A 26754-nucleotide genomic window follows, 5' to 3' on the forward strand; every position below is an offset into this window, starting at 1 on the left:
TCTGTTGATATGAATTTTTATTTTTTAATAAATATATAGTATAAGTTGTTGAGTAGAATTTTTTTTTTTTAAATAGAACCATTATAAAAAAAATTAAAACTACATACAATTCTTATTTAAAAATTACAATGTATGATTAGATAATTTTATTTTTAAAATATTTTAAAATTATAAAAATATTTTTTATAAAATGATATTTTTTTCGCATATAATCTCTGCTTAGAGATTATAAATATAATTTCTCTATCAAAAAATGATTATTGTATATAGGTATTATTAAATATACAAATTATTATGTAATTTTAAAAGAATAAATTGAATTCGGAGAAATGGTGGAATATCTATTGATGTTATCCCAACATGTTTACTAGATTGTCTCGTGAGTCGTGCCAGTCCATCCCAGTCCACAGTTACTCTTTACCCTATTGTCTCTGTAAGAGAGATCACGGCCAAAAGTAGGTGAAAAGCGAAGACAATAGTATTACTCTCCGCCACAACTACTGTCGATCTCCCTCTACCTAATCTATTCGGGGGGGAAAAAATAAAAGGAAACTTGCCCTATTATATATTCGAAAGATGGAGAGAGAGAGAGAGAGAGAGAGAGAGAGAGAGCGAGTCTGAGAGTGCTTTAACTTGCTAGTTTCCTACTGCTCTCTTCTTGGGAAAGCATTGTTTCTTCTTGGGAAAGCAAAAGCGAACGGGAGGAGATAAGATCGACTAAATTTACTGGGAGAAAATGTCATAGAAAATTACTTTTACATTAACATATATTTCTAGAAAGAGAGAGTGTGTGTGTGTTTGTGTTTGTTTGTTTGTTTGGGAGAGGGAGTGGGGGATTCGGTTGGTGCTTCTTTACGTCTGTCCAATCAAAACCCTAGTCTTCGAAACTCTGTTAACTCCCACTCGCTTCAGATCCCCGCGATTTCCCGTTCCTGTTGATGCGCCGATCTGCTGGTACATTTTGGCTTTACGCGATGGGGGGCTTCGTTCGGCTGGTTTTTTTCCAATGTTGAGGATTTCCGGCGGAGATTGTGCGTCGATTCGGCACCATTTTGATGTATTGGCTTCGGAGCTAATTGTTTACAATGGCGGCTACGTTAGCGGCTTTCGAGCGCCCCAGAGCTGGGGCCTCCAATACGGTATGGCTCTTTTTGGTTTGTTTGGGTACGGCTGGGATAATGGATGGAGTTGGAAGGAAAATTTTGGATTTTTAATTTTATTTTTCTTTTCTTTGGATGTCAAGTGAACCGAAGCTTCAATTCCATGTTCTTTCTTCTTCTTTTCTTTTCTTTCATTCTTTTTAAAAATCTTTAATGGAGAATCTGGCATTTGTAGTTATCTGTTTCCTTTTCTTATAATGCATTTAGTTAAATCGGGGTTCTTCTGTGAGGAAGTTAGAAAGTAAAGTAATTGAAGTCCAAATCTTGTTATTACAAATTCCGAAAATTAATTTTCTAGTAAGTAATTAGTTTAAAGTTGTTATTATTAATTGATAATTATGGGACTATTGTCTATTTGATGACTGTTGTGTTTTACTATGTTGGTATGAACGGATTTAGGAAATAATTTTCAGCTTTTCTTGATCACATAGATGGTGAAATTGAATTTAAGCTCTTGGTTTTTCGAGAACTCTTATTATAGGCGAATAGTTAAGTCATATTGGGCTTTGATGGACAACTGAAATTTAATAGAACCGCTATGTTACCATCATTTAATCAGCGGACTTGAGATTGGGTTTATCCTGATACATTGATGTAAATTCAGTCGTTTCCCTTCATTTTTTTCTTCTTTTAGCAGAAGAATTTTGTCCAAATAACTTATTTTTGTATTTTTTCTCCAGTGTTGTAGCTACTTGCCAATGGATCATATGATCTAACCCTTTCGCCCCTTAAGAACACCCCACTCCCAGTGAACGCAATACTCAGTTTTAGGTTTCTGGTATGGCACAATGATAATTTAACTAGCAAGGGTCAGTAGCAGCTTCCTAAGAATTTTATATATTTGTTTCATGAAAAATATTCTGGTCTCCTTCTAGAATACATGGGATAAAGTTTTTCATCCTTCATACTTAAATACTAATAAATATGGAGCTTTAGTCCAAATTCACTGGTTGTCAGTTTATTTGGCTTTTAAGTTAACCTCTAGGGACTGGCCCAAGTGGTAAAAGCCTTGTTCTTGTGGTATGCTCCCTCTAGGTCTAAGGTTCGAATCCTCTTGGGTGTAAACAATTTCTAGGGGCCATCGGACTAGGAGAACTTCTCCTTGAATAACCAAGAGGTGCAGTTGCGAGAAACTCCTTGTTAGGACCTATGCACCCTTGGGATTAGTTGGGACTTTGTTCTTGGATACCCAGTACCAATAAAAATAAAGGTTTATTTGATTACAGAGAAGTGCAGACATCTTTATGTGTGGATGTGCATGTCTACGTGTTGACATGTGTTTACCACTGTCTCACATTGGTGTGCTTTCATTCTGCAGCTTAAGGAAAAATTGTTGGATTTTTGATATTTTATAACCGACTTATTAGCCTTGCCTTGTAATACGAGCACGGAGTTGTTGTATTGTCTGGCATGTTTTTCCTTGACTCGGAAAATCGCTGTTTCTGGTTGAATTTGGAAAATAGAACTAATGGAACTTAAAGGCACCGTTTTTTTTTCCCTTTTTATTTTTAACATTTTGAAACTTGGGTGTTGTCCTTAATCATTCAAGTTTAAGTTCAAATCATATGGATTTTATTGATAGGTTGATAATGATTGTGCTATTTTCTTCCACCAATGAAACTGTAACAGACTCTCTAATCATGTATATGCTTTTTCATTTATTTCTTAGCATTAAACTCTGTTACATTGTGGTGATTACTCATGGTTTTAACACGTGACAATTTGGCAGGTTTTCAAAAGTGGCCCACTTTTCATTTCTTCAAAAGGTTGGTTCTGAAGAAATTGTTTGTGCTATTCTTTCTTTGATTTTCTTTCTTGGGTATCCAACAATCTTATTTGTTTACATTGTTATCGTATAGACGTTTGATTATGTGTCTTTTGTGTGACTGCATCATTTTTTTATGCACTCTACTTACTAGGGAATCGGATTCATTTTACAGCAATAATTTCCCATTTAAAAAAACTTACAGCAATGATACCATCCATCATAATTTCATGTCTAAGAAATGACCACATCTTAGATCCTTCTGCAATTGTTTACTTTACATTTTTTCATGCTAATACTTATGTCCATAGCAAAAGCTTGAATCCGTTCAATGTCGAGGTAACATTGTGAGCACAAGTTTTAGTTACTTGCTATGCTTAAGTTTAGAAAATGGGCTTACTATTGCTGCTTATTCCACAAATCACTGGTGTTAAGTGGATGGTATACAATTGCGTGAGACAAGGGTATTCAAGGAGATTTTGTATAGTTTACTTAATTTATGAGGAATGGAATGTCATCATTAAAATAGTATGACAAATAATGATTGGAAATCCTTAAAATAACAAGGAAAGAAAAGAAAGAGCTAGTTTAATTTTCAATTTAATAAGCTACACATTTCTAATGCACACTCAACATATCTTTTATGAGGAACAATATTTTCTGGTGTTACTTTGAGAAGAGGAATTACCATTTGAAGGAGTTTATTGGCATGGTTCTTTTCTATTCATAATCTTCTTGTTTACTTATACAGAAGTTCATATTTTGTAAAATAAATTTGGGTGCGAAGTTTGCAAGTCTCTTTTAGTCTCACATTAGCATGCAGCTCTCTTTTCTTGCTTCTCTGTTCTTTTAATTTATGACTGAAATCTAGTAAAAGAAGTGAGGTATAAAAACCTGCATGCATGGTGGTTTGGGGTTCAATCCATTTTGACAATTTGTATGCTCTTTTCTATCACTACGAATGACTTTCCATTTTTTGGTGCCTTGTGAATGTGTCATTTGTTAGCCCATTTACAAATAGCACAAACTTTTAGAGCTAATTGGTTTACAAATAGTGTTTAATCTTTCAACTAGTGAAGTTTTTGTTTGTGGACTTTGAATTATCTTGAGCAATCTCGTATGTTCCACCATTAGCAGCATCCTCTTACAAAATAATGGATGTAATGGATTCCCCTTTGTTGTGCTAGGAGTTTCCCATTTGTATGAAGTTATTTTTAAAGCATTGTATTACATGTTATTGTCCTTTTGCATAGGAGTAATTTTAATGTTGCTTATGTTTTGCTCGTTTGAACTTCTGCAGGAATAGGCTGGAAGTCTTGGAAGAAGCGGTGGTTTATCTTGACACGCACTTCTTTAGTTTTCTTCAAAAATGATCCTGTTAGTACCTGCCATTTCTTCTCTCTCTCTCTCTCTCTCTCTCTCTCTCTCTCTCTCTCTCTCTCTCTCTCTCTTTTACGTATAAGGATGTTCATATGGTTATTTACTTGGCCAGTTTCTAGATTTATTTCTTGTTCACTATTCTACGATATTGTTATTGGTATTTAGTGGATTATGTATTCATTCTAGTTACCTGTCAAGGTGCAGCTTTAGAGATCTAGGATTCAATTCCACTCTAGGATTTCTCCTGGATTATGCCGTGTGTGCTTGGGTTTTCCCCTTGTATATGCTGTGTGTGCTTGGGTTAAGCCCGTTGTGCTTTTTAATAAAACATTGATTGCTTATCAGAAGAAAAATAAGTTGAATAACAAATGATTTGTTTTCTTTTTACTGTCATGTAGAGTGCACTTCCGCAAAAAGGTGGTGAAGTGAACCTGACTTTGGGAGGCATTGACTTGAACAATTCTGGAAGGTATGCATGGTCAATGCAATTTTCTTGTAGTAGTGTTCTCGACCCTTTGACTCATAGTTGTAACTGTTTATCTTGCAGTGTTGTAGTTAGAGAAGATAAAAAACTGTTGACCGTATTGTTTCCAGATGGACGTGATGGCAGAGCATTTACCCTAAAGGTGCTTAATTTACAAGTGTATTATTACTATTAGTTTTTTCGATAGTGGTGCAATAATTTGCATATCACGGCTTCTCATTTTACTGTAAGAATTCTTGTTTGTATGCTCTTCTGTTTTATTTGTGCTTTCTCCTCATGCCAGGCTGAGACATCCGAGGATTTGTATGAGTGGAAGACTGCCCTAGAACATGCCCTTGCACAAGCGCCGAATGCTGCCCTTGTAATGGGACACAACGGGATTTTTAGGAGTGATACAAATGATACAATTGACGGGTCTTTCCATCAATGTCTGTATTTCTTTATTATTCATTAAAGATCTTCATTGAAATATGGTTGATCTGTTTGTGTTTATGTGTTCACTTGTTTATACACATCTATGTGCACACAGACAGACACATACGTGCATATTACTTTATTTAGGTATACATATACTTTGGTATCACAATAATTCGTGTGTATCTTCCAGGGAGGGATAAGCGTCCTGTTAAGTCCTTGGTTGTTGGAAGACCAATATTGCTTGCACTAGAAGATATTGATGGAGGTCCATCTTTTCTTGAGAAAGCTCTCCGTTTTCTTGAGAAGTATGGTAAGTTGAGATATATAATTTTACTTGTGCTTGTTTTTGAACTTCACTGCACATGTGGTTTTTTTTGGCTCTGCTGTAAGCCAAGCCTCTTCAATAGTATTACTAGCAACATTCTTTTGTTTTCTCCTCCTTTCCCAAGTTATGATTGAGAAACATGTTATTTATTTTAGCCCCCTACACCGGACTGGAATCTCCATCCCAATAGCTGTTTTCTGTGTTTTTGGTGATTGATTTGTTTCATTTAATATGTCATACATGATACAAAATACGCATTCCTCTCTCTCTCTCTCTCTCTCTCTCTCTCTCTCCAAGCAAATGAAGTAAAAATTTCAGATTCTACTATGCTATTTTTCTACTAATCACCAAATACAAGGATAAAACAGTTGATGTGTGTTAAAACTCATATTTGAAATCGGTTTTGTGACTGAATCAAAAAATGCACTAAAATTGATTTCCTTTTTGACTGATTCAACTTGAATCGTTCTGATTTGAACTGTTATTCGATCCATGGTTCAAGTGATTGTATGAAGGGAGAAATAAAGGAAAATGCATGGAAAGGGTTTTCTGCTCACTCTATCATATGCGTTTTGCTTATTGACTTGTGTTTTGCAACAGGCACTAAAGTTGAAGGAATTTTGCGACAATCTGCTGATGTTGAGGAGGTAGACCACAGGGTTCAAGAGTATGAGCAAGGTATCTGTTCTGCTTCTCCAAATGTTTTTATTGTTTGTAATTGAAGAGTTAAGTGTTGTTGAGCCTCTTCTACCTTGTTGTTCACATGCCTTTCAAACTGAGGTTATCCCTTTAATTTCCTTACTGCTTTTAGGCAAGACTGAATTTGGTCCTGATGAGGATGCTCATGTCGTTGGTGACTGCATTAAGGTAGTTGTTGTCACTACCTAGCCTTCTTGACCAATATATTTAATACATGTGATTCAACTTCAGCAAAGCTGTTTGATCTGCAGCATGTTCTTAGGGAGCTACCCTCCTCACCAGTTCCAGCCTCATGTTGCACTTCATTGCTGGAGGCTTACAGTGAGTTAAATTACCTTTTTCCCATTTTCACTTTTCTTTTCTGTATATAATTATTTTACCATGGATGTTTCATGTTGAATAACCTGCCATTCATTTTTCTTTTATATTCTGTAGCATTTATTTTGGGAGGTGGTTATGAAGAAAACGTTGTCATTACACACAAAATGAAAAAATAGTAAAATCATTCAATCGCTCGAAAGGGAAGATAACTTGTGATGACCTGAAAAAAGCTAATATTTGAAGGTCTGAAAGTTGTCCCCCCCCCCCCCCCCCCACAACCAAAAAAAAAAAAAAAATCAACGATGGTTATTGTTTTTATTTTAATTTAGTTTAGAACCCCTATAAAAGACAGCCAAAACATTTTTTTTTATAAGTAAAATAATTATATTATCAAAAACGAAGGCAAAAGCCTGATACAAAGATTAGTGACCAGTTCTAGGTTTGATCAATGGATATAAGGAATTCATGTAACCCCAATCCATTGAAGTCAACCACTATGGTCCAAGTACAAAGAGTTCTAAAGAAAAAAACTATCAAATCCTCCATCGATCTCTCTGTCCTCGAACGTCCTGTCATTGCACTCTCACCATAGACACCACATGATGCATATAGGGATCATCTTCCACACTGCTTTTATCTGTTGATTTTCTCTCAGATTTTTCCAACTGGCCAAAACCCCGACCACCGTCTCCGGCATAACCCAAGCCAATTCCAATCTGCCAAGAACCTCATTCCATAACCTTCTTGCTACCTCACAGTGTATTAAGAGGTGGTTCACTGATTCACCTCCCTTCCTGCACATGCAGCACCAATTTGCGATGATCACCCTGCGCTTCCTCAAGTTATCAGTTGTAAGAATCTTACCCAATGCTGCAATCCACACAAAGAAAGCTGCTTTGGGTGGCGCCTTATGTCTCCATATCTTTCGCCATGGAAATTGAATAGGTGTCTCTTGGGTAAGAGACTTATGGAAAGAGCACACCGAAAAAGTACCTCTAACTGTAGGTATCCACCATAAACTATTTTGTGAATTACCCGGTTTAATAGAATACAAAAGGCTATAAAAGGCTTCAATATTGCTCATCTCTCAATCTTGTGCCGCCCTACTGAAGTGGATGTTCCATTGAATTTGTTCCCCTGATCTTTCCAGTACATCAGCTACTGAGGCATCACTATCTCTTGCAATTCTGAATAAAGAAGGAAAAGATTCCTTTAGAGCCCCCTGATCACACCAAGTGTCATACCAAAACTTAATATGGGTTCCTCCTCCTAAACGGATTCGGGTATAACGATTGAAGACCTTCCACCCTTTTCTTATATGTATCCACAAACCCACTCCATGTGCTCCTATCACTTATTTTGTCTATATGGAAACATATAGACAAAAATTCCGATTTGTGTTGATTACCGGCATAATATTTTAGATTTTGAATCAAGAACTCAATTCCTACCCTCCTGGCTGTCCCTTTTTAGTATTTGAATTATTTCTTGGGTTTTCTTCATTTCAGTTCATTTTTTGTGAGACTGACAGTTGGAGATGATGGATCATTTCCATTTTCCTAGCTGCTCTTTTTCATTGACTCTATTGAACATGGCCATTTGATCAAGTTCTATACTGAAATGATGTGGTAATACATATAAATAGGCTCATCTTCACTGGCCGAACTTGATTCTTGTCTTGTAAGCAAGTCATAAGTATTACTGTTTGTGAGGCAGCATTGTAATAATTGGGTCATATGAATGGGATAGTAGCCTTATGTGGTGCCTTTGGATGGAGAGAGGTGGTTGATGTGTTGAAGACTGGGAACATTCCTTAGATGAGCTTGAGATTTTTCTGACACCTTGTATTATGGGCTGCAGTCATTGTTCTCAATGGGGCTAGTTTTCATGACTGTCTTGTTTCCATTTCTAGTCCTTAACTTGCAATTAGGTGTTGTCATTGTATACCTCCTATGTACTTGGGCCATGCCTATTTTTCCTTTCAATAAGATTTATCTCACTTATAAAAGAAATGAACGGGATGGTAAAAGTACTTTAATTTTGGTCAACAGGCCTTAATCAGGCCTTACTTGGGAAATGGTTGTGGAGGTATAATTACGAGAAGGAAGCACTATGGAAAGGGGTGATTGATGCAAAGTATGGAAGTGCTAGGGGAGGTTGGTACTCTAATGAGGAAAGGGGGGCACATGGTGTGGGGTTATGTAAGTATATAAGAAAAGGGTGGGGGGTATTCTCTAGCAACACCAGGCTAGGTATGGGGAATGGCCAGAGAATCAGCTTTTGGAATGATGTATGGGTCGGTGATACAGCTCTTAAGGAGGCTTACCCTGATATTTTCAGCATTGTGAGGGAAAAAGATGCGAATGTGGCAGACTTGTGGGGTACTACACATGATACTCAAGTGTGGAACATAAATCTCACTAGAGAGGCTCATGATTGGGAAGTGAGCATGCTGGTAGAGTTTTTTAACCTACTTCATAACATCTCCCCTAATGCTTTAATTGATGATAAGCTGGTTTGGTGTGCATATTGGAAAGGAAAATTCTCGGTAGGCTCTTATTATGCGATTCTTGCAGCCTCACCTTTGCCTAACTTCCCGTGGAAGGGTATATGGAGGAATAAAGCACCTCCTAAGGCGGCATTCTTTGTCTGGACAGCAGCCCTTGGGAAGATCTTAACCATTGAAAATTTAAGAAGACGCGGTCTTATAACGATGGATTGGTGCTTTATGTGCAAAAAGAGTGGGAAAACAGTAGATCATCTCCTCCTACATTGTGATTTTGCTAGGGACACTTGGAATCATTTCTTTAGCAGGATGGGGTTAACATGGACAATGCCGGGAAGGGTAGCTGAATTATTGGCAAGTTGGAGAGGGATATCAGGGACAGCGCAGATTGCAGCACTATGGAAAATGGCCCCCATCTGTATCTTATGGTGTATCTGGAGTGAACGAAACAATAGGATTTTTGAGGACCAGGAAAGATCTATAGAAGAATTTAGGGGTTTTTTATTGAAGACTTTATTTTTGTGGGCCATGGCTTTAGAGTTCAATGGTCTCAGCTTCCATGATTTCCTTGTAACTTTTTCTATCTCTTAAAAGGGTGTATTCACAAGTATACTTCCAGTGTACCTGGCTATGCCTTCTTCTCATTAATAAAATTTAATATTACTTATCAAAAAAAAAAAAATTTTGGTCAACAGGATATTGGAACTGGTTCACTTGATATCTTAAAGAGTGAATATGGATTACCTTAAGCTATTTGGTTTAAATAATTTTTCTATGAATGTTTGCCTTATTTGATTATTTTACAATAAACTTCGGGTGCATTAGACTAATGAGCTTATATTATTTTGTTGGTTTAACTTTTATATGTGTACTCAATTAATGCTGTTTCTCTGCTCTTTATTGGATAAGAAATCGATCGAAAAGAAGCTCGGATAAATGCAATGCGGTCAGCAATAATGGAGACATTTCCTGAACCAAACCGACGTTTGTTACAGAGGTAATTTGTTCTATCTCTTGCATGTATTTTTCCCTTGCTAACCCCTGAGGGTTGAAGTGGTAAAGGCCCTCGGCTTGGGGGTATGTTGCTCCTAGGTCTAAGGTTCTAATCCCCTTGGGTGCAAACAATCTCTAGGGGCCTGTGCACCCCCGGGATTAGTCGGGACGATGTTCTTGGACACCCAGTGCCAAAAAAAAAAAAAAGTATTTTTCCCCTGCTTCCCGATATGCGTCTTTAGCATTGTCAAGCTTTGTATTCGTAGCCTTTTGTTTTTGGACTTCTCATTTTTAAATCATGTACATCTCACTTTTTAAATTTTGAAATATTTGCTTCATTCTTTACTTGTCAAATAAATAAAAACATATTTATGAGGCCAAAGTTTTTTGGGACTGAAATTGTCTCTCTTCATGACGTGTTTATCAAAAGCATTGGTTGCATGTACCAATAAAAAGAATATTCTTATGAGAAGATGATGCATGTAAAAGATTTTTTGATAATTAAATGTGAATTTTAATGATACATGTAAAATGCATAGCTTGGAACTAGCCTAACTGTAAAGGAAAATGTTTTTAATTGGAATTACCACTGAAAAGGGTTGTGCACTGCTCTGCTTAGATGTGCCTTGGGCTGGGTAGCCAGTTTCGGAAACTACTCATTGTCTTTCTTTTACATGGACTTGTTTATGGGTGTGGTTCCTTGTCCATTCTTTGGATTGATACGCCTTCCACAGATTTTCTATACCCTTAGTTATGCTTTATCAACATTACTTGGGAACGGTGAATAGAAAGTTGTGTAGCATGACCTATAAAAACACGTATTAATTTTACGTATCAAAAAGAAAGTTGTGTGTAGCATGGTACCCTTTATAGTAGGCACCATTTGGAACTAATATGTGGTTCTGGTGGTTGGGTTCATGTGTTTGGGATTTACCCCCCAGGGTTGGGTCTAAAGCAAGGGATAAATCATGAAACCAAGATTCTTTTATAGATAAATTTAAGTGCAAAGCAAAATGTTAGTGATAACTATCAAGAATGAATTTTAAAACAAATCATAAAAGCATTATAGACTAAAAATTCAAATAAAGTTAAATGTTTTGCCTGAAATTGTTTTTTGATAAGTAAAAAGAGATTTTATTAATCCACGTAATTAGGCAATGCCTGAGTACCCAGGAAGTATGCAAGAATGAGCCTAATTACAAGCTACGCATTGCAAAAAGCAGCATAAAAGTCATTAAAACTTGTTCCATTTAATACAATAGATGAGGCCCATAGCAACAATGTATGAAAGAAAAAGTCCCTAAACCTATCCATTGAGCGTTCCTTATTTTCGAAGCAACGACCATTTTCTCTCATTCCATGTGCACCGCATTAAGCATAGAGGCACCATCTTCCAAACAGCTGCGATGTGACGATTGCCCCGGATTCCTTTCCAACATGACAATAAATCTATCACCCTTCTAGGCATTACCCATGCAAGCAATATGAGCCTAGTGAAGATTTCATCCAATAAAGAGTTGACTACTTCACAATGAAGAAGGAGATGATCCCCTGATTCACTATTGTATTTGCACATGAAGCACCAATCTATTATGTGGAGGCCATGCTTTTTCAGCTTGTCAATAGTCAATAGTTTCCCATGGGATGCCAGCCAGTTGAAGAAAACAACCTTGAGGGGAACATTGATCCGTCAAATGCATTTCCATGGGAAGGCATTGGAAGAGTGAGTTGTCAATACCTTGTAATAGGATCTGATTGAGAAGTTCTTGTTCCCTATTTAAATTAGTTTACTTATAAAAAAAAGTTCTTGTTCCCTGTAGGTGTCCAAAGTGATCTATCCTCCCCTCCTGCCATAAATTAAGCAACTATACCGCATTGTAAAATTCAGCAATGTCTCCCAACTCCCAATCCATTGCAGCTCTAATAAATCTCACAGGCCATTGAAAGGAATTAGTAGAGATGTCCGTGTTATCAGCCACTGAGGCACCCTTATCTAAAGCAATCCTATAAAGAGAGGGGAAAGCATTTTTCAAAGCAACATCACCATTCCAAACATCGTGCCAAAACTTGATTTGTGTGCCCCTTCCCACCTTAAATCTGAAATTACTAAGTAAATCTTCCCAACCATTACGAATAAATTTCCAAATTTCCACGCCATACGCCCCTCTTACTTCATTAGAGCACTAGCCTCCCCAAATGCTCCCATATTTAACATCGATGATATTCCTCCATAGAGCATCCATTTCTTGATGATACCGCCATAGCCATTTTCCTAGAAGGGTCTTGTTGAAGGTTCTCAATTTTCTAACCCCCAACCCGCCACAAGACAAAGGGGCATACTTTATCCCACTTAATTAAATGGAATTTTTTCGCTTCCTTTAAACCTCCTCACAAGAAATCACAGACATTCTTTTCCAATCTATTTGCCACCCCTGTAGGCAAAGGAGATAAAGATGAAAAGTACGTTGGGAGATTGGATAATGTATTCTTGATTAATGTGATTCTACCACTTTTAGACAAGTAAATTCTCCTCCAACCCCGCCAATTTGCATTCAATCTTTTCAACAATCTCATCTCACATTACCTTGGATTTATGAGGAGCCCCCAAAGGAAGTCCAAGATACTTCATGGGCAAGGATGACACCTTGCAGCCCAAGATGACAGCCAATTCACTTAGATTATTAACCAACTGGAACCATTTTTTGATAGATTCACCTCAAGACCGGAGACAGCTTCGAAGCAAAGCAGAAGGACTCTCAAGTAACAAATCTGGTCGGAATTCGGCTCACAAAAAATCGTGTCATCTGCGAAAAGGAGGTGAGAGACTGACAAGCTACCATGTGAGGAACCACCCATCGAGAAACCCAAGATGAAACCGCTATCCACCACCCCCTTCAACATTTTACTCAGCAAATCCATTACTAAAATGAATAGAAGAGAAGATTAATGGTCCCCTTGTTTCAAGATGATCTACCCCATAACTTTGCTCAACTGTTTAGCTAGAACTTTTGAGATGATCTTGTTTACCCCACTCACCAAACTTATGGGACGGAAGTCTTGCACCTCCACCGACCTTGCCCTTTTTGGAATGAGGGCTATGAATGATGCATTAAGGCTTTTCTCAAATTTCATCAATGAGTGAAATTCAAGAAAAACCTTCATAATGTCCTCTTTGACAGTGTTTGAATGAGCCTGAAAGAAAGCCATTGTGAAATCGTTTGGGCTCAGCGCTTTGTCTTTGTCCATCCCTTTTAGCATGCTTAGCACCTCATCCTATTCAAATGACCTCTCCAACCAAGCTGCACTTGATTGATCAATTAAATCAAAAACCAGCCTGTCGTCCTTAGGCCTCCATTGATGTTGCTCCGTCATAAGCTTCTCATAAAAGTGGACAATGTGATCCTTAATAGCACCATTGTCCGAAAGAACCCTTCCTTCAACCAAAGGGCCTGAGAATTTTGCCTCCAGGAGATCTCCTCTATAAGAGTTTTTTTTTTTTTTTTTTTTCCAGCTCAGCTGCTACAACCATTTTCCTTGCCTTGTCATCAGCCGAGAGGGTCCCATCCACCTCTTTTTCACCAAATCGTTGTAGCTCCTGAAACAGATTGTTCCACTGGTCATTAATTTTTGCAAAGACTTCCATATTCCATTTTCTTAGATCCTTTTTCACGGTTTAAGTTTCCTGGCTAAAACAAAGCTAGGAGTGTCCGTGAATTGATGTGCGGACCACCACGATCTTACTTTATCTGTAAACCCATCAGCCTTCAGCCACATGTTTTCGAATTTAAAGTATCTCTGCCCCTCATGGAGACCCCAGCAATCTAATAAGAGGGGAAAATGATTAGAACAAAGCCTGTTGAGCTGTTTTTGGCATAGGTTGGGAGTGGGCCTCCCAAGAATGTCAGACAATGAATCTGTCCAACCTAGACCAGCCTGTCCTATTAGACCAAGTGAAGTCTTCCCCCCCCCCCCCCCCCCCCCCCCCCCCCCCTCCTTCTTCCCCAGCGGGGGCCGCACTAAAGGCAGATCAACCAAGTCCAGCTCTAAAATTAAAGCTGAGAAGTCAGCCATGGCTGGTGCTAGAATCCCTTGACCTTCCACTCGGAAACTGAGTGATGTTGAAATCTCCTCCAATACACCATGGGCTGTTTCACCAACTGCACAAATCAGCAATCTCATCCCAGAGAAGTTTACTATTTGCTATTGCTGTCATCATCAGGCCCATAAACTCCTACGATCCCCATCCAAAACCATCTTCTACATTCATGAAAGAACAAGCTACTGAAAATTCGCCAACATCTTCCTCCACCAAATTAACTACTGTGCCTGAAAAGTAAACAAAGAAATCCCAATTAAAGTCGTTTATTTTTCAATTTTTTTACTTGTAAAAAAAGTCTTTATAACTTTTTTATGAGCTAAAAGATAAATTTTGAAATTTTCTTTAAACTGTACATAAATGTTTTGGGAAAGGGTGAGCTTCTTGGTTTGCCTTCTTATTCTTGGGAGGGGCTGCATGGCCCTACCTCGCCCCATCAGTTTTCTTCTCTGGGGATTACACAAAGTACTGGCTATTATTTTCTATTCTTTTTTGCAACATATGGATGTTCCTATCATTTCTTGTATCCTTATCTTGTAGATAGGAATTTCTCTTTTATACCTTGTGTGTACTTAAAGTTGCGCCTTTTGTATAAATCTAGGCTTCTTTCACCTAAGGCTTTTTAACAAAAAATTTCTAGACCATAAGCTTTTGGTTACCATTCTTTAGATATTCAGTAAGGATTACCACTGGCTGCTTCTGTGCTTTACCCTCTAGTTAATTTTCAGATAGACCTAGTGTTCAGGGAGTTTTCAAACACCTTATTCTGTAGACACTATCCATATTTTGGCTGATATAATGGACATATAATGCAAAATAATGCCTACAGGTCATTGCCTATATATGGAATGATGGGCTTTGATAGAATTTGTGGACTTTGGGTGCAGTTTATACCAATGCTCTATTGAGGCAGATTTATAAAGATGGACACATTTGTGCTTGGCAGCATTAGTATTTGCCAGTTTTGTGGTGTGCTTGAATATGCATATTTTGTGAGTGAAGATGGTAGGAATTCTTCAGTGACGTTTGTTGCAGACTATATTTTCTTACTTCAGTAGTGTCTTTTTGTCATGATTCCACAGAATTCTGAAGATGATGCATACCATCTCTTCTCATGCTCACGAGAACCGGATGACTCCGTCTGCTGTTGCTGCTTGCATGGCACCTTTGCTTCTACGCCCTTTATTAGCTGGCGATTGTGAGTTGGAGGATGACTTTGATAGTAATGGTGATAGTTCAGCCCAGCTTCTTGCTGCTGCAAATGCTGCTAATAATGCTCAAGCAATTATTACAACTCTATTGGAGGAGTATGATAATATCTTTGATGTAAGATACCCTCCTTCGAGCAGTCTCTTACTTGAAAAATGAGTCATGGTCTAACTACTTTCTGTCATTCTGTGTTTACCTATTTTTAAGGTTAGCCTTGGGTTTATGCTTTTTTCTTGTTGCAGATGATGTTAGAAGAACCCAGTAATGTAGCCTCTGTTATTGGCATTTCATATTATGTGTTAAGTGTGTATTTTCACCCTTTTTCTGGATGGTTTCTGTTCCGATAGGGAAATGAGCTTGTCTGGAGTTCTAGCAGTGTGAGCAGTGCGATTGCTTAATGCTCACACCAGTGTTATGTTATCATGACCTGGGTACCATGGTCTTTACTGCTGTGCCCATGTAACATGGACTAGGATGAAGTCAATTCGTATTTTAGCTTTCAAAATTGTCTTAGTCTGCCATTATTTGATTCCCAAGCAGGTGCTCAATTTTCTGTAATTAATGGTCATGCTTTATCTGTTCTTTCAGGATGAGAATCTTAACAGATGCTCCATTTCGGCTGATTCTCGGATTGAAAACAGTGGGACAGAAGATTCATCTGATGATGAAAATCTAGATATGAAAGACAATGGTTACCATGATGCTGAAAATGAAGTTGATCCAGAAACGGATGATGATCCAGAGCGTGTAGACAGTGGAAAATCGAGTGAAAGTAGTGGTTATGCTGGTAGTGATCTTTACGATTACAAGGTTCTCTCTCTTCTCCCTCTCCCAGCACACACATGTAAAACATGTAAAAATAAGCGCGCAGAGAAGCTCAGATGTTTAAATACGTTTGAGCATAGAGATGTATTTCTGCATATTGCATGTGTATACGTATTTGTATATTCACAGAGAGATACCTATTGAGCCAAAATATATTTTAATTTTCAATCTCGTGTTCTGTTGCATCTTTGATATTGTTACTGCTGCTGCTTCAAGTTTAAGATGGAAGTACAGTCCATATGTAGGATTAGGTTTATCTTATGTTGCTCAATGTGCCAGAAATGTCATTTATTGCCACCAGATGCTGATTTTGCTTTAGTACTGATGGTCTTGATCTATATTAGCCATCTTATTGACAATTAAGTCCGCTTTCAGCGAGCCTGGCCAAACCTTAGATGTTAGCTACCTCCTCAATTTTTCTTCAGATGATGAATAGCTTAAAACTCTATCAAATTTTTTACTTTTGGTATAACTTCCGTTTGATATTAGTATAAAAAGGTTGGAGATTGTATTAGTTGTCTCCTTAAGTTTGTATATGGATGAAAGCATTGACAGTTTTATAATTCAATTTGCATAGAAAGAAAGTTCCGTCTCATTGTTGAATATGCTTGGAAGAAACTGAAATCCCAAATTCTTGACTTCCAATTTAGTTCTATGTTAAGTTACCTCATATAGAAAGTGATGTTGTTATTCATGAGTCTGGCAGCTTGTGTGTACTTGAGCCATAATGCACACACAAACACACATGCAAGCATGGGTGCAGACATTAGATTTCGTTGATCATATAGGTAATTTGTCGACACTTGAACAGGCATTTGGGGTTGACGATTCAGATGTTGTATCCCCTAGCAAGAAAAACCACACTTCAACTGAGAGTACAAATTTATGTGTTGATCATGAACAAATAAGAGATCCCAATGGTGACATGTCGGAGGAGCGAGGCAAGCAGAAGAAAGTAAATGATAAATCGATTAATGAGGTGGACCCTCCAAGTGTATCACCTACTGGCGAGTCTTGTCGATCTGTGGGGGAGATTCTTTCTTCAATGGATCCAGTGCAACCTTTGTCAATGCCTGGGATTGAACTAAGTCCTGGAAAGCCAATGGGAAAAGTTGCGGCATCTGCTGTCAATGCAAAACGATCAACATTCTGGGGAAGGGGCAATGTGAGTAGCCATTCGTTGTGCTTTCTTAGTATTACATTAACCATCAGGAATTCTAAATTTGGAAGGAGCAGGTTATATGATATCTTACTTTGGGAAAGATGGTTTTGAGGCTCTTTAAAAAAATATGTTTAATTGACCTAATTTATGTGGAAAGCTTTACTTTCCAGAATTTTCTTGATTTCTGTACTTTTCCTAGTTAGCATATCTGATGTTTACTTCTTGTGTGTGTACTTGGTAGCAGCATATTACTCATAAAGAAATATGAAAGAATAAAAGATGATCCAAAGACTCTTGAATTGTAAATGGTATTCCAAGCCTTACGAAACATCTGTCTTGCCGTTGTTTCTACTATTTGCTATAACAATTAACATTCTTTCTTCCTTTCATGTTGTCACCACGACTACTATTGTTGTCATTGATGATGCTATTCCTTTTGTTATATGCCAAAAGCGCATTGCTTACCAAAAGCAAAGCATACTTTTTGGTGTGTTTTTAGTGAGCTAAACTGCTTAAGGGCATGCTTGGAAACTATGAGAATTCTCAGTATTCTCAAAATTATCAAAATTTCTCATAAGTTCATTCCCAAGCATCACTCAAACACAAAACAGTTTTCAATTTCAAATTTTTCACTTTTTTATCTAATCATTATTCAAACACAAAAATCAATACAAATTTTACGAACTTCAGAACAAAAATAATACTATAAAGGGATATTCAAATAACTTTTTAACTTTATAATATTTTTCTACATTTTTCTCTCTCATTTCCCAAACTCCAATAAAACATCTTCCCTCAAACCATTTCACTGCTATTCACTAAATTCTGAGATACTCTAAGTGTCCAATCATGCCCTAAAGTTAAAAAGCACCAGCTTGTATTTTTTGAAGAAAATATGTAAAATATTAGTTTTAACTGTTACCGATTGTCTGTGGCATTAATTTAGATGAGGATGATGAGAGTTACACATCTTTTGACGACAGTGATATTCATATGCTTAATGATGAGGATGGCCATATATTTTAGGATTGCATTGTATTGTTTATGTTTTTTAGGTCTTTTATTCTTGTTTATATTTGGTGCAGCCGTGTACTTTATTTTGACTGTGTCTATCAAATATCCTGATTGTATATACATGTGTGTGTGTGTGTGTTGTAAAGAAGAAAATTATGTACGATGCTATGTTTTGGGTAATTAACTGATTACGTGATCATCATGTTGCATAATCCCCTAACATATTGAGTTAGTGGCTAAATTTATAACCATCTTTTTTTTTAGACTTTTTTTATTGTATTTTATGAATTTTTGTTGTTATACATTAGTTTTTAAAAATATGAGCTTTACTTTAATCAGGTGCTCACCATAGGCTCTAGTTGGTGTTTGCCTTTTGCCTGACACTTTCATAAAGACTGATTTAATGAGATATATATTTTTTTTCCCTTTCAAGTAAGATAATTTTATAAGTCACTAAAGGGGCACAATTAAGCATGCGGGAGTATAGGAAGGAAAATTAGCAGAATGAGAAATGTTTGTCCAAGTGCTGTCTGAACATATTAGTACAATTTAAAAAGTGTCCTTGCAAATGACGAGTTAAATTTTAGTACTTATGCTTGGGTAGACAGGCACATGATTTGGTTTGACAGAGGCATGAAACAAACAGGAGATGTTCTATTCAAATTTTTGCAATTTTGCATCTTGCACCTGCAATGCCAGGGATGTGAATATATTTGTGGGTTTTTATACAGGCCAGAAAGACACCCTCAATGGAATCGGTTGATTCTTCTGGAGAAGAAGAGTAAGGCGCTCATAATATTTATTAGCACATTGCTTATTCGCATGTATTCTTAACAGTCTTTAGTATCTCTGATTGGCTCTGTTAATCTCAGAATCTGGTTTGATCATTGAGGCTTTGCTTTATAACTTAAACACCCCCCCCCCCCCCCCCCCCCCCCACAAAAAAAAAAAAAAAAAAAAAAAAACTTGCGGGCTTTTATCTTATGTTTGGATCCAGTGTACAAAGAAAAAAATTATCCGTCTGCGATAACTTTCTTTGATGTCCATTGGATAAAGTTGTAAAATCCCCTGTTCTTGTAAAGTTGAGCTCTGCCAGACTGCAGTTTCAAAATGGAAGTGAGAAATATTAGAAAAAATCTTGAAAGAAATTCCTATTCAAATAAGAAAAATGATAAACATGCATAAATTTTCACAACGCTTTACACAACTATGTTTTAAAATTAGGGATATTTTGTAAAATTTCTTATAAAAGTAACATCACTTACAAAAATACCCTCATTTTAAAACATGTATTGTGTGGGTATCATTACTCAATAAATAAGGGGCGTAAGAACAGAGCTTATTTTTTATGCCTTTTTACTTGCACAAGATTTAGGTTTTATGTTAGGTAATCATGTTTAGGTTTTTTAGATTCTGTTGTACTTCATATATCTTGAAAATTCTTTTGCATGGGCTAATTAATTTTTTTTAAGCTTAAGAAACTGTCTGCAGGATGCAAGCTCTTCATTTAATATGTTTACTACCCAAGTAACACTATTTGTGTAAACATTGATTTAGTTTATTATTCATAGGCTTGCTATTCAGAGACTAGAGATTGCCAAAAATGACTTACAACAAAGGATCGCAAAGGAGGTAATATTGCTTTTGCTGAAACAAAACTGAGCTAAACTGTAATGATTTTGTTACTAACAAGATTGGCCATCATTTCTTTATAGGCTAGAGGAAATGCAATTTTACAAGCAAGCTTGGAGAGGAGGAAGCAAGCTTTGCATGAGCGGCGCCTGGCACTTGAACAAGATGTATTCTCTCCACATTGATTCAATTCCTGCCCTAAAACTTATATGTTGTCTTATGCTTCGAATTTGTTTGCATTAGATGTTCCACATATTGTGTTGGCATTACAAGTTTTGATGTTGCCATTACAAGTTTTGATGTTGCCATGATGCTGCATGTGCTATCAGCTCTGAAATTCTGCCATATCGTATGTTCTTGTTATTTTCTGTGTTCCCATCTAAATATTCTCAACTTTTCAAAAGAAATTTCCAAAGTTCTGTATCTGTGCAACTGCACTTAATAAATAATTAATATAGATGGATTGAAATAAAAAGGAAAAATCGTAGCAGAACTCTAGCAAGGGACCTTTTAAAATTCTCTTGCCTTTTGATGGGGGCTAGTTTTCATAGTTTGCTTGTATCCATTACCAGTATCTTGTTTTTGCTAGGTGTATTCTTTGTATACTTCCTGTGTACTTGGGCTATGCTTCTTTTCCATCAAAATTTTTTATCTTACCTATAAAAAAAAAATATTAACTCTCTAGCTGTGGTATAGAATTGATGGGATTGTATGGTGGCGTTTTATCTCATTTGATGTTGTCTTAGGATCCAGCCAGTTGAAAATTCCAAAATGTGCTGAGGAAAGAAAGGTTTAATATTTGCTATGTCATCTATAACATTTAAATGTGATGCAATTGATAAATAGGTATAATTAGACTACATTGAAGAACTCTACTTTTGTAAGAAGCATATTCAGGATATTTGGTTGCACTTATATTTCTTTTTTTATCGGTAAGTTGCACTTATATTCCTTGTTCAGAATTGGGTTCAAGCTCTTCTGTGCTCCTTTTTATCAGTGGATTCATACATATTCGAAGGAGTGTAGTTGGTTCAATTTTCTCATAAGGGCCATCATCATATAACCATTTGTCAACAGAAGCCACTTTCCATTTCCAGTAAAATGCAAGCCAATAGCTGCAGAAAAGTAAGGAATAATGGAAACAGAAATGGGGTTTGATTTAGAATATGCCCTGCTCAAAATTCTAGCATACTGGCTTGTTAGACACTAGAGCATGTTGCAATGCCTTCTAGAATCTTGTATAAAATATAAGAAGTTAGTTTCCAATTCAGTATGTATGATTAATTTGTTCTCCCCTAGGATATTCCCAGAAAATCGTTGTGGGATCAGTGACTGACGTATTTTGCAAGGGTGAAGTATCTAAGAAAATCAATTGTGTTTCTACTTTTTGCATGCTGTAAACACACTTGCACGTATATGTTCTAAGCCTTACAGGCATCGCCTGTTTTCATGTGGAGAATAACTAAAAACATAGGTTCATTGCACTGTTTTCATTTGTCTTCTGACTTGTGAATGACAATAGGTTTCAAGATTGCAAGAGCAGTTGCAGGCTGAAAGAGACCTTAGAGCTGCACTGGAAGTTGGTTTGAGCATGTCTTCTGGACAGTTTTCTGGTTCGCGTGGCATGGATTCTAAGGTTTGTATAGATCATTTTTTGTCATATGCTTATAAAATATATATTCTTATGACTTTAAAACTGATGTGAAGACAAGGGCAGAGCTAGAAGAGATTGCTCTTGCTGAAGCAGATGTGGCAAGGTTGAAGCAGAAAGTTGCTGAACTCCACCATCAACTTAATCAGCAAAGGCAGCATCACTATGGTTCCCTCTCTGATGCATCTGACCGTTACCAACACGTTCAAAATCATAATCCCCAACAGTGAGTTTGAGAAATCATGCTACTGATTTTTAATAATCAGATTATGGTGTTAAGTTATTAGTGGTATCCTCGTTTCTTTGACACCAATAGGACTGTTTACCATGCTTACAATGATGTTTATAAAGCTTACAATGATGATGTCTCACTCAATTATGATGTCTCTCAAAACTGGTTTATGATTTCATTTTGCCTTATTTTTTGGCATATTTGTCCCCATGTTATAGTTTATAAAGAGAGATTCTATAGGTACTACTATTTGGTGTGCAAAGCTGTTCTATCCAATTTCAATTCCTAAATCTAGTGATGTAGTAGCAGTGTGTATTTAATCATGTGGTTTATTGGTGATGGTCTAGTTTCTAAGAAGTTTAAAAATGAGGAAAACATCTCTCCTTCCAATCTTGATTTGGTCAGATGAAAGTGATGGTGTATCACACCAAAGGAGGCCCAAGCCACATCTGGGCCATACTCCAAAAGAAATAGTTAAATGGTGCAATTGGATATTCTTGGAGCCGTCCATTTTGGATCATAGGGTCTTTTGCCTGCCACCAACTCTAATGACCCATTTATATCAATATGTTTCCTTCGACATAATAATTTTAAATTGTGTAGGTATGCATGATAGTATCTCGAAGATAAAGTCATGTTATCAAGTTTACATGCTAGTCATCAAATGGGGGAAGTATCAAATGTCTCACGGCCTTCTGTGAACCTTGTCTTTTTCTGGTTGAATATCGTAGTGTGGCAAAAGTTTAGGGATGTGAATATCCTTTTTGTTGAACGTAGAAGTTACTGCAATGCTACATTTCAAAATTTTATTAACTTATATTTTCTATTACTATATAAGCATTTATTATTATTGCAGGAGATTTCTTCCGCAAGATTTTGATACAACACTTGCTTATTGTAACCATGACCGGAAACAGAGGACTGAGGTATTTTTTGCAAAATTTTCACCTATCTGTCTACATCTCAATTAATCTGAACACGTTATTTGCTAGGATTTTATAGAGAAGAGATGCTAGTTCCAGTTAGTTCATCGTCACTTTCTTAAATTTGTTTGACCATTCTCTTTCTTCATTTTTTTTTGGGGTTTAGATGGTGCAGTGGAAAAAGATAATCCAAATAAATCCATGGTAACTTCTATTGTTTATATACTTTTTAAGTAATAGTTAAATATGAAAGTCCATTTCTATATTTATTAAATCAAAATAATATTTAAAAACTATAAATAAGAAAAGGGCATAGTAGAAATATTGTTACCAAGTATTCATATTCGTTCTTTTTTATTATATACTTCTAAATATGGTTATTTACTTGCCATTCCTTTTCATTCCCTTCTTGCAAAACATCCAAACAATGAGACAAGAAAGATTCCATTCCATTCTACTCATTTCCTTTCCTTTCTTTTCCATTCCAATACATTTTGACAAGAAACTTTCTAGACAAACAAGGCTCGAATGCCATGTTGAAAATTGAAATAGTCCAAGAAGTTTAGGCTGTTAGGAAGTAGGCCAACAATATAACTCATGCACAGGCTAATAATGATCTATATTACTGGTATTGTCCCAGGCCAGTACTCTATTAAGATCTATTTGATTTTCACCAACTGCAGGTTTCAGGCCCCTCCCTGAGAGCAAGGGGCCCAACATCTGAACTAATTTTCCCTTCGTTGGATTTATATATTTATATCCATTGAAGCCGCTAAAAGGGTGAATCACTATAGATGGCAACAGGGTGGGTCAGGATCCCTATCCTCTGCCAGTGAGGAAAAATAGAACCCCGCCCTTCCCATCCTCCATCCTTGCTCCGGGGATTAACTCTATGCTATTGTCTGTCTTCATTCCCTCTTCGCATAAGTGTCCACTGAAGGTTGACTTGGCAGACAAATGATTTGGCATTTCACATCTGAGAATATTCATTGATTGTGAAGCTCAAAAGGCTAGTGATGAGTATCTGAGCATTAAGTAGAGTTGGATACTAGCAGACCTGGAGAACATTTGAGATGAGCTGCTAATATTTCCTTCATTTTATTATCTTCTGTTCTTTGATATCTGCTTAATCCTTCTCTAGACTGGCACCCCAAACCAAGATTTTTGCAGAGATCAGTGGCTCCATTTTTTTTTTTTTTTTTTTTTGAGTAAGAGAGATTTTATTAATGATGAAAGAGGATGTAACTCTAGTACATAAGAAGTATACAAGATATCCACTTAACGATCTAACATATAACCATATTCCAGATTTAGCTGTGGTGCCTCCTCATTAGCTCAGGCTGCCACAGATTTAGCTATGTCTCTATATCTGTCCATTCATGCGGTGTCGTGGAGGGGGATTTGTTCTTCAGTTTTCTTTAGATGAAGTGAAAAGTTATTGATTCAGAAATGTGATTATATTCCAGAGGGGGTCATTGTCTGCTATTTTTGTTTGCCAAGTAGCTGTTATAATTTGAAGCTTACGTAGGAAGTATCTCCTCACCCAAGTGACCGATGTGCAGCACATTGACCTCCTTTTTTTTCAACTATTACATGGATTATAACAGCATTCTTTCCAATCTATGTAGTTGATGTTTGTTCATTTAACATTGTTGCTTTCTTAAGACTCTGTTTGCCCTTTGGCATTGTCTATTTTCTAGGAATTGTTTTTCTCCTTTTTTCTGCAAAACTCTTGTTTCAAACAATACGAATGAATAGACTATATCGCCACAGGAGAGTTTGTTGGGCACAGATTGGAGGAGTATTAAAGGACAAGTGTTGGCTTCTGGTAGCAATATCATGCAGTCTTCTCGAAAGCAATTCATGGAGTCAACAAGCTTGAGTGATTCTAAAAGTACCGAAGCATCCACAAGTATTTCTATGGATGAACTTAGTGCTGTTGATTCTGCCATCGTGCCTTCCACTTCCAGAGCAGTAGAGGCAAGACTTTTAACTATTTTTATGAATCTATGCACTTGGAGGGCATACTTTTTTAAATATATTAGAAACTTTTATCTTTTGAAAATTAAAGCCAGTCAAATATTTTCATTTATTTGTTTCTATTCCAGCATGTGTCTTGTTAAATCCAGTTAGTTTTAGGGAATTGCAAAGACAGGTTTCCAATTTTATCAGTAGGTGAGATTTATTTCCAAATTTATCCTGATATTGACATTGTAATTTGGTTACAGATGGAGTATCCAAGACATCCATCTGCAGCATCCTCTACATTGGTAGAATTGACAACTCGGCTTGATTTCTTCAAAGAAAGACGTTCTCAGCTCATGGAACAGCTCCACAACCTTGATTTGAACTATGGCACGTCTTCACAAGACTTTGTCTATAGACCATCATCCCCACCATGGAATTGACCGACTGGAGATGATGCTTCAATTGACTGTGTTCAGAAGAGTCTTGCCTGACTTCGTATTGTATATTCTTCTACCCGATTACGTGTATCTTTATCCTCTAGTCCAGTAGTTTTGTTTAATATTCTGTCTTTCATATGAAAATTTTCTGTCTCGATTTTTCTTAATGTTGTTGGATTTTGGATGAGAAATTATTTTCCATTTGTTCTTGGGGTTTGTTCTCTCTCCCTGTTTTTTATTTATTTTGGGTCATAAACAATGTAAGGGAAGCATTCTATGTCTTGTCAATAGTAAGTAGAGGTATGTTGTTGAACTGACACATTTATAGTGAAGTACCTTTTTCGTGTTTCATAAGTTTTTTTTGTGCTTTATGTTGACCATTGATAAATTGGATTATTAGTTGAAAACCATTTTTGAAAGTAAAATGAGTGGTAGGAAGAAATTTCAAGCACGGGGGGCCAATTATCAACAGGTTGAGGTCAATAACTATTTAAAAGGAGAAATTTGCTGTGTTTGAGTGTGGAATTCTTCCGATTTTTCACTTTTTTCTGTTAAACCACTGGAATTGCGATATTTTTTCACTTGTGTCATCCTAGTTATCAATTTTCTCCGTTGCCAAATCTGAAAATAGAATTCTAGTCTCATGAATTGCTCAAAGTAAGGTCTTGTCCTCTTTAATGGGTAAAGAAATTTTCTACGCTATTACTATTGATATGAACGAAAAGTTGGGGGAAAAAAAAAAGATTCTCCTTGGTACCATGCATGTCTGAATCAAAAGCATAAATATTCATTGATTCAATCGACAACAGATACTCCTTATATGGAGTACTGTGTGATAACCTCCTCTTGTTTTATTTTATTTTTCATTGTTTTATAATTGTTTTTCTCATATAATCTGTAAATGTTAAGTGTTTTCAAGAGTTTTTATTTGAAAATTCATTTGATGTTATAATATTTTAAAACCATGGAACCCTCTTCCCCATAGCACAAGCAAGGAAAAAGACATTGAGTGATCTAAGCAGGAGATGCCTTCGATGACTACGTTATAAGTGATATAGGTGAACAATCCTCAAAAGTGTCTAAAGAGTTTTATACCTTACCAAGAGTTATTATAGTAGACTGACTGTACTTTTCGTATTGGAAGCTTCCTCACACGCGATTGATGATGCATTTAATGCAGGTCATTTCATTAGATGCATAATGTTGGGTGTGTGCTGAGTTTGAGTTTTAGCGTTGTTGTTGCAGGATAATTATGACACGTTATAAGTCATTTCTCATTTATTACGCGGTTTACGTTGGGTCTAATTGCTCGTTCCATAAATCTCTATCTTCATTCTTATTGATCATCATTCCCAAGTGAGGTCCTCGCCCTCGGGTTTTCTTCTCGCCACTGCTTTCTCATGGACCCTCATCTTTGTGCCTTCGTTTTGCCACTTTCTTTTGGTAGGGCTTTCGCCCTATATTCTCATTTCGTCACTTCTTCTTGTGAGCTCTTTGCTTGTAAGCTTTAGGGATGTGAAAAAAATTTAATAAATTGGTAATTCGGACCTAACCG

At 36.7% G+C, this 26754-nt stretch overlaps 1 protein-coding gene across 2 annotated transcripts; it reads left to right on the forward strand.

Annotated features, from left to right (window-relative positions):
* Positions 1-408: 408 nt before the first annotated feature.
* LOC122291608 (rho GTPase-activating protein 7) lies at positions 409-25553 on the forward strand. 2 transcript variants are annotated; one of them, XR_006236716.1, is made up of 23 exons: positions 409-1139; positions 2890-2926; positions 4226-4302; positions 4704-4774; positions 4853-4931; positions 5073-5217; positions 5397-5516; positions 6132-6209; positions 6343-6398; positions 6482-6551; positions 9967-10054; positions 15229-15472; positions 15944-16165; positions 16992-17345; positions 19088-19137; positions 19928-19988; positions 20072-20155; positions 21511-21624; positions 21696-21865; positions 22728-22797; positions 22961-22998; positions 24568-24774; positions 25023-25097. XR_006236716.1 is itself a non-coding variant. In XM_043099412.1 (22 exons), the coding sequence occupies exons 1-22, from the start codon at positions 1086-1088 to the stop codon at positions 25200-25202; spliced, it is 2631 nt and encodes an 876-aa protein (XP_042955346.1). In that variant the 5' UTR covers positions 412-1085; the 3' UTR covers positions 25203-25553. The 2 variants fall into 2 exon arrangements, 1 of the variants encoding a protein (XP_042955346.1); XM_043099412.1 differs by lacking the exon at positions 22961-22998 and having other exon boundaries at positions 412-1139; positions 25023-25553.
* Positions 25554-26754: the final 1201 nt, after the last annotated feature.

This window comes from Carya illinoinensis, chromosome 13 (assembly GCF_018687715.1).
Source record: "Carya illinoinensis cultivar Pawnee chromosome 13, C.illinoinensisPawnee_v1, whole genome shotgun sequence".
NCBI lineage: Eukaryota > Viridiplantae > Streptophyta > Magnoliopsida > Fagales > Juglandaceae > Carya > Carya illinoinensis.

What these genes read in the sequence shown, in the direction of transcription:
- LOC122291608 (XM_043099412.1), top strand. Translation starts at nt 1,086, where the DNA reads ATGGCGGCTACGTTAGCGGCTTTCGAGCGCCCCAGAGCTGGGGCCTCC. An exon ending in GAGCTGGGGCCTCCAATACG is followed by an intron (nt 1,140 to 2,889) that starts GTATGGCTCTTT and finishes ACAATTTGGCAG; the next exon opens with GTTTTCAAAAGTGGCCCACT. An exon ending in GGTTCAAGAGTATGAGCAAG is followed by an intron (nt 6,210 to 6,342) that starts GTATCTGTTCTG and finishes TACTGCTTTTAG; the next exon opens with GCAAGACTGAATTTGGTCCT.